Here is an 8,809-nt window from a genome sequence, read left to right as displayed (position 1 = left end):
GATTTTCTGCCTGATAATCGCTACTGAGAGTTCCTATGAGGTGTTTAATACTGCCTATAAATACCAGATGCTCGTTCATCGGGCAGTCTGGATTTGCCGGCGATAGATCACACCATCTAATAGCGATCTACCGCCGGCATGCTGCTGTCCTGCATGTTGCGGACGACAACTCTGCATGTAATAACAGCGGTGTCCTCTGCTAGCTATTTGCCGATTGCTGGTAGTGAACGCTTTCCTCCCGACAATCGCTAGCAGCATTGGGGGGGTCTAATCCACCCTTAAGGTTTAGGCCAAGTTCACACTTCAGTTATTTTGTCAGTTATTTCAAATATTATAAGCTAAAACCAGAAGTGGGTCAAAAACACAGAACAGGTGGCGATCTTTCCATTACACCTTATCTCTGAGTAGGCTTCAGTACTGGTTTTAGCTCCCGATGGAAATGACTGACCAAAAAACTGATGGAAATAACTGACCAAATAACTCGTGTGAACTCAGCCTTACCTGTACTTTTAACAAACTTTTGATAAGCTGTTGAGACATATCAAAGGTTTTGATTGGTGGGGGTCCAAATGTTGTTAACACCATGGTCTTCATTGATCAAGGTACAGAAAGGGTTAAACAGTCAGGACCAGAGTGGGGGAGGGCTCTTTCCACATTGTTAATTACATCATGTTAATTTCTTGCTATTTTTTATTTATTTTGCCTTTGCAACCCATTGGTTGAGTTTAACTTCAAGTCAATTACTTTCCTTTATTTTGATTTTAAAGGGGTTGTCCAGGTTTAGAGCTGAACCCAGACATACCTTTATTTTCACCCAGGCAGCCCCCCTGAGGCTAGCATCGGAGCATCTCATGCTCCGATGTGCTGCCTTGCCCAGTGCTAAATCGTGCAAGGCACGGGCTATTTTGTTTTAAATAGCACACGGCCGGGCAGAACCTTCCACCCGGCAGTGTGTTCGGTGACGTCGCTGGCTCTGATTGGCGGGCTTTAGCGCTGCCCTAGCAGTTTTACTGGCTAGGGCAGTAAAATGGAAATATACCCCTCAGGTCCCCCTGAAATTACTGGAGCAGTATGTCAAGCATATGCATTGCTGTTTCAGTCACCTCTACAGGTGTTCAGCAGAGTACAGCGCTCGATAAATGGAGCAGCAGTGTACATGCCTGACCTGCTGCTCTGTTCTTTTTGGGTAGCTCCAAGGGGTCTCTGTTCTCGTGACCAGTGCGAGTTCCCATGGGTAGGACCCCCACCAATCTAATAGCTATCCCCAATTCTGTGGATAGGGGATAATATGCCACAACCGGAATAGCCCTTTAATCACCACCGTTCAGCTGACCAGACTCCTGGGCCAAACAAGACTTTGATGAACCTTGATAGGAAAGTGCACTGTGTACAATCCTGTAGTATAATTTCATACCCTTATTTGTGACCCATTCTGGGAACACACTATAAAATAAACCATCAGACAATATTTACTTCAAATTTCATGTATTTATGACATTAGTAAATAATAGGTACATTAAACATTACATCATTGTTATTTGTACAAGCACCTACATCCTTTAAAGATGCACGTTTGTCAATGTATATGTATCTAGATTTCATTACATATCATATATACACAAGTTCCAGACTCCACCAAATGCATTATGAGCGAGCTGGAGCTCAAACTTAATCCCTATTATCTTCTTAAAGCATCTGATGGGATGACTTTTAGGACAACTAAAAGTGCAGTAATACTGAAGGATAGATATATAAAGAAAGATGACCCAATAAGTGGGCCATTATTGCTAATGCTGGATACATTCAAAGAAACACCCCAGACAAAACTGATATATGGCTAGTATTGGGCCTTAGAGGATGAGCCTGACACAGAGATACCCCCTTGAATCCCTATGCCATGCACTGTCCCTGTATTTGGCATAGCACAGTATGGGTTCCCAAAGTTTTCTTTTAACTCACCCAGGGGGGTTACTTAACTGTCTTCTGGTTGAGATAGCTACAGTAGGTCTGTGAAAGGTGGACTTGATGGATGTGATTTCTACAACCTATGTAATTAAAGTGGTAATTGCAGAATTGTTGCAGATTTTGAGGTGTATTCGCAGCAGAATTCACCCTATGTATTGTAAGGCTGGATCCACGCGTCTGTATGCTATGATGCTGACAGTTGAAGTAATTAATCCCAGATTGGGAAACGCGTCCAGAATACAGATTCCTGAATCTGGCCTAAAGGGTGAAATCCACAGTCAAAATCCATAGCATAAATTGACAGACATGCTTGGGACATTAAAATCTGCACCACATGTATTTGGATTTTTTACGTGGCGTGTGGATGACATCTGATAAAATCTCAGCCACTTTGCTGCTACTGTATACACTGTGGATTTTCCACCTGCAAGTCCACTGAGATGAATCAACAGCGTATCCACTCATGGTGGCCCTACTCTATGGGCATGCTCCACATGACAGAATCACGACATGGACTGCGTGGCAGAAATCCAAGGCTGACCATCACATTGCTGCCATGGATTTGCCATCAAACATACCATGGCTTCTTACTGACAACAATGGGGAGGATTTTGAGTGGATTCTATGTAAATTTCAGCACATATTCTATGTGAACATGCCTTATAGGGGGCACAGTGCTCCAGAGGGCAGCACAGCCTCTTCTTTCTGCTGCTGCACATTGGGGGTCCTAGGCATGGGACCACCACCAATCAAAAATGTATGGCCTAATGTAGGCTTAGATCAACTGAATATCTCAGATCACCCTTTAAATTTCAATGATGTTAATGTGTCTGACAATAAAGTGTGGCTGATGCCAACAGTCATTTCAAATTTCCTAAAAAAAGACAAACACAACAAAATGTACAAATTAAGTTACAATACACAATCTTTCTATGTAGAAGGCTGAGTGTTTTCATAGCTTGCATTTCCCTATTGTTGGTGCTTAGTAGTCCTGTAATGAAAGTGACAATTCTTAATCAGAATATAATAGGTGGGATCACAGCTTAATGCATCTCAATTCATGCATAAAAATTAATTTAAAACATAAGGCGAAGGAGATACAGTCGATATTCTTTTTTAATTAGTGGAAAAACGCACAAGTTTGCTTTGGAAGTATTGTAAAATTATATTATCCAACCAGTGGACATCAATTGTTGCAGAGAATAAACTCCCAGCATGCCCTGATGGATACACAGGACATGTTGGGAGTTGGTAGTTTAGCAACAATTAGAAAACCAGTGGTTGGAGAACATTGCTTTAGGTCTTATGCACATGACCATGTCCGTATTGAAGTCTGCAAACCATAGATCCGCAAAATAAGGACACCCTACATGTGCAATCTGCATTTTTTTCACTCCCATTGCTAGAAGTGACTATTCTTGTCCACAATACTGTGGATCTGTGGAATAGACACACAGATGTGGAAAGTACATAGATTCCTTTTTTTTTTGCAGACTTATAGAAGTGAATGGGTCCATATGTAATCCGCAAAAAAAAAAATTTGGATTGGACATTGGTACAAAAAACGGTGGTGTGCATGAGGCCTTACACAGTTACAGCATAAATGATATATATAAAGTACAGATGGTGATACTGTAAGTAAGCTGCATCTAAGCCCTTTAGAAGGCACATTTCCATAGGTGCTACAAATGATACCATCTTTACAACAGCACGATCTACAGCCAAGGTACATCCATGGTCTAGAGCACAGATGTCAAATTCATGGCCCTCCAGCTGATGCAAAACTACAACTCATAGCATGCCCCAATAACTGTAGGATGTCCAGGCATGATGGAAGTTGTAGTTTTGCAACAGCTGGAGGGCCACGAGTTTGACATCCCTGGTCTAGACAGAAGATGGCAAATAAAAGCATCGAGTCTCCTGCACCTCGGAGGGAGTTAAGTGCATCTGGTCGAATGTAGCCTTATAGACTGAGAGTGGCATCTGACTGTATGGTTACAACTAAAAGAGAATTTGGCATAAAAAAAATCTTCCCTTTTACGTGACTGCTGTAGAAAATCTATTTTCAAATTTGCTGTTAGAGCATTTTAGTTATTACAAGGAATAGAGGGGGTCATGCATCTGTAGCCTCCATCAATAGGGCAGTCAAATTAGAGTCTCCCGCTTTGGAGCAGCGTTTCTCAACTGCTGCCCTTAGGGCCCACCTGCTGGTCACGATTTGAGAATAAGCCACACAATGAATGCTTGTTGTGAGTCCTGATGCATTGACACTAATTATATCATCTGTTCAATACCAAGGAAATCCTGAAAACATGACCGGCAGGTTGGAACACTGCTTTTGAGGACCCAGTATGTCAATGTATACATGGCTAGCCCATTGTTTTAATGAGCACTACTTAATGCCTACTTGTTTCTGTGGTGGAACTTTAGGGACATTGATCACTTGCAAATTGCTTTTGATCAATAGGGGTCCCACATTATGTGACTAGGTTTGGATGGCCTATCCTAAGATAAGCCCATGCATGTTAGTCTCTTTGAAGTCCCTTTAAGACTCCAGTGATAATCAGGCTTGATTGTACTTATTTTTTTGACCCGCAAGTTTGTATTTTATATGAGTTGGCTTAAAGTAAGCTATAGAAAACTATGATCTCAATATAGTAACAATGATATCAGTGATTTTACCCTACAAGGCAGTCATCAAACATGGCAGTTTTCAAAAAACACTGTTAGTCATCCAAGGCTAGATGTGTCCATAGAAAGTTATCATCATCAAAACAATCTACTAAGCTGCATCAGATACAGACCACGATTTGTTGGTGTGCTCCAATCATGATTTAAAGACCTAAAAATAAGAATCTGATTATACTTAGCATGCTCCAGGTGACCCTGTGACATTAGTCATCAATGTGCAAGATAAAGTAAAGCCTCAAAGTGATGGCCTTTGTTTGAGCAACAGAAAAAGTGTGATGATTTATTCGTAAGATGTGTGCATCTTTTTCTAGGAGAAGATTCCATAAGTGGTAATGTGACCTATTTCTGGACAGGAGGCATTTTGCAGAGTTCAGTTCTTATCTGCCTTGGTATAAAATAAAGTGCTCAGAGATCTCCACTTTGTGGTTCAGGGTTCCGGTAGTCTCTCTGGTGGCTTCGAGATAATTTTGGAAATCGAGAGGCCACTTTAGATCGACTGCCTTTGCTTCCTTGTTCTCCATTGCCTTGAATGTCACTGAAAGACAGAAAAAGACATAGATAAAAGGGACAAATTACAAAATGACTGTGGCAAATGCAAGAACATATTCCACTGTGAACATCACTGAGTGTGGAACACGCTAGTCATGGCAATTACCTATAATAATGTGACTGTCGGAAGAGTATGACCATAAATGCTATATATGTGTAACACAACAAGGCTCCACATCCAACATCCTAGCAGATGCAATAGCCAAACATCATTTATGGTTCAATTTTACCCATTACTTAAAAGAATTAGGAGATTGCACAAAAACCTTCACTTGACTCCACGACTCTATAAAGGTTCCAGCTATGGAGCCAAACCAATACTTCGCCAACAATGTCTGTCTGTTATGTGAATTTCCACCGCTTCTAGAGCTGCTTCTATTAAGAATCACATCAATGGGACAAATGGTCAACAAATAATGAAAATGTTCCTCCTTCATAACAGAAGACCTTACCAATGGCACCACTTGTATCCCTCATATAATACATCGGATTTTCGAAAATGAAAGGTTGTAGCAAATTGTCTTTAGGCAAAAATCCACCGCAGCAAAAAAAGAACCAGCTGCTTTTGAATAAATATTTCACAGATACAGACTTATATTGGACTCAATGCAGATTTAGTAAATATATTTTAAGTAATGGGGATTGTCTTATCTGCCCCAGCAATAAACCAATTGTGGTGGATCCAGCTTCCCTAACCCCCAGCTCTTATTAAATTAGGGAGAAGGTGGGAAGCTTTGAAAAGTCAGTCATATGGTTGAGTCTGCCAGAGTGGGAACTGCCCCCTGCCCTATTCATAGAGGGGAGTTTCAAGAGGGGTTCATTTTCATAGAACCTAATAGGGTTTATAGAAAAAAGTTGTCCAGATACCTACCTTACCTACTGGAACTCACACCTCAAGTTCTTGATGCAGCTTTTTGAGCCAACGGCAGAAATATAGTAATAGGGTCACAAATGTACTTCAAACTGCAGTAAAAACTAAATGTACTTGTGTTTCCAGCCTAAAGGGGATCCTTGTCTATTGCTGTGTAAGTGCAGAGTTAAGTGACGTCATGTGAAGTGAATTCCATTCTGGGGATTTGCAGGAACAGTACAGAGAGGGTGAGCTGCAATGATGCTCTAGTTAGCGGTCTCCTAATTAAGGAGGTTTCATTAAATGATGAAGTACATTAGCGATACATCCCTGCTGGGTACTTGCTGCTTGTTCTGACTCTGATCCTACATGAATGGTTTTGTATATATCGTCTAAAAAAACAAAATCACTGTGGCAAAAATATTCACTTTTAAGAAGTATGTAGGGAAGATCTAGAAAATGGGAGTAGGGGTAGGACAGTTTTTACTGCACCTCCTGCCATAGCCACAGCCCTGAATTAATAGGTCATATATACCATACTTTCTTTAGCGCATGTAATACTATTAACCATAGTGCATATAAATGTATAATGTCCACCACAATGCATACCTGTCCGCCATATTGCATGTATAATGTAACATCAGTCACACTGCATATGTATGAACACAAAGCATCATCAACACGGCACATACTGTATATTAGCATCTTTCTAATGCCATTGTACCCACATAATACCATCTGTAGTCCCCACAGCAACTTCTACTTCCATTTACAATGCCCACAACACCCCTCCAACCATGTTGGCAATCACCTACACCAGGGGTCAGCAACGCCAGCTGTCGTGAAACTACAACTCGCAAAATGCAAACTTTCTCGGCTGAGCTTGAAACTCCCATAGACTAGAGTAGCGCCATCCTGGTCCTCACAGTCCGGTTGTTTGGCGAGTCGGCTTCATTACATTGTTCTGTTTGGGATCGTGTCCTTTATCATCTTGGGGCCTGTGTGTACATATGCGTTATTGGTCTGATGGTAACTACTGTTCATGATCCTGTTGCTGCTGATGTATCGTGATATTGTTTTACTCGGCATCCTTTCTATATTGTATTCAACAACTAGCGCAGTCAGTGTGGAGCCGGGATGGTGCTTTTTTTCTGGCACTTCCTCCTTTTTTTTAACGGCATGATGTCTGTTATATATTGTATATGTAATAAAATAACTTTTTATTGGTACTTATGAGCTCCATGTTCTTTTTGTTTTTTGTTTTCCCATAGAAAGAAACAAAGCTGCTGCCGGTCAGTCCACACACTAGTGTATGAGCTGCTGATGGTCAGTCCACGGTCTAGTGTATGAGTTGCTGCCGGTCAGTCCACAGTCTAGTGTATGAGCTGCTGATGGTCAGTCCATGGTCTAGTGTATGAGCTGCTACTAGTCAGTCCACAGTCTAGTGTATGAGCTGCTGACGGTCAGTCCACAGTCTAGTGTATGAGCTGCTGACGGTCAGTCCGCAGTCTAGTGTATAAGCTGCTGATGGCCAGTCCACAGTTTAGTGTATGAGCTGCTGACAGTCAGTCCACGGTTTAGTGTATGAGCTGCTGACGGTCAGTCCACACACTAGTGTATGAGCTGCTGACGGTCAGTCCACAGTCTAGAGTATGAGCTGCTGACGGTCAGTCCACACTCTAGTGTATAAGCTGCTGATGGTCAGTCCACGGTTTAGTGTATGAGCTGCTGACAGTCAGTCCACGGTTTAGTGTATGAGCTGCTGATGGTCAGTCCACGGTCTAGTGTATGAGCTGCTGACGGTCAGTCCACAGTCTAGTGTATGAGCTGCTGACGGTCAGTCCACACTCTAGTGTATGAGCTGCTGACGGTCAGTCCACACACTAGTGTATGAGCTGATGACGGTCAGTCCACACACTAGTGTATGAGCTGCTGACGGTCAGTCCACAGTCTAGTGTATGAGCTGCTGCCGGTCAGTCCACACTTTAGTGCAGTAATGGCAAACCTTTTACAGACCAAGTGCCCAAACTGCAACCCGGAACCCACTTATTTATCACAAAGTGCCAACAAGCCAATTGTACCTGAATACTACAGTCCAATGTAGTATCTCTCCCATGTACTTTATCATTTAGCTATATTAGCATGCCTACATTCAATGTGCTGCTTGTGCCATTGTCACAACCAGACATCTGAGAAGCTCTGACAGATGCCTTTCAGAACCTCCTCCTTGAGCTTTCTTTGTTTTGGTTTTCAGTTCCTCATCTCGTTAGCCTCTCTCAGCTGTCTTGTAGTTGGACTGATTGCATCCCTTTAAATTCCTCCCCATAATGCATTAGTGTGCGGTTTATACAGCTTCCTGGAGTGTGTGTGCATGCTGATCCTATTTCCCAGTCTTCTACAAGATAAGTGCTGTACATTCATTAAGCTGCTGCCCGTCAGTCCACAAACTAGTGTATGAGCTGCTGTCGGTCAGTCCACAGTCTAGTGTATAAGTTGCTGCCGGTCAGTCCACAGTCTAGTGTATAAGCGGATGACGGTCAGTCCACAGTCTAGTATATAAGCTACTGCCGGTCAGTCCACAGTCTAGTGTATGAGCTGCTGCCGGTCAGTCCACAGTCTAGTGTATGAGCTGCTGCCGGTCAGTCCACAGTCTAGTGTATGAGCTGCTGCCGGTCAGTCCACAGTCTAGTGTATGAGCTGCTGCCGGTCAGTCCACAGTCTAGTGTATGAGCTGCTGCCGGTCAGTCCACAGTC

General features: G+C 42.5%; 1 protein-coding gene across 1 annotated transcript in view; it reads right to left on the bottom strand.

Moving 5' to 3' along the window:
* Window positions 1–1,491: 1,491 nt before the first annotated feature.
* SNX29 (sorting nexin 29) overlaps window positions 1,492–8,809 on the bottom strand; it is a 503,522-nt gene continuing 496,204 nt past the window's right edge. Inside the window, exon 21 of the mRNA XM_044303674.1 lies at window positions 1,492–5,191. Coding sequence (XP_044159609.1) covers window positions 5,062–5,191 — 130 coding nt within the window. The 3' untranslated portion in view covers window positions 1,492–5,061. The remainder of the gene's footprint in view (window positions 5,192–8,809) is intronic.

The sequence above is a fragment of the Bufo gargarizans genome, chromosome 8 (genome assembly GCF_014858855.1).
Source record: "Bufo gargarizans isolate SCDJY-AF-19 chromosome 8, ASM1485885v1, whole genome shotgun sequence".
NCBI classification, from domain to species: domain Eukaryota; kingdom Metazoa; phylum Chordata; class Amphibia; order Anura; family Bufonidae; genus Bufo; species Bufo gargarizans.
This window is presented reverse-complemented; position numbering and strand designations above follow the sequence as displayed.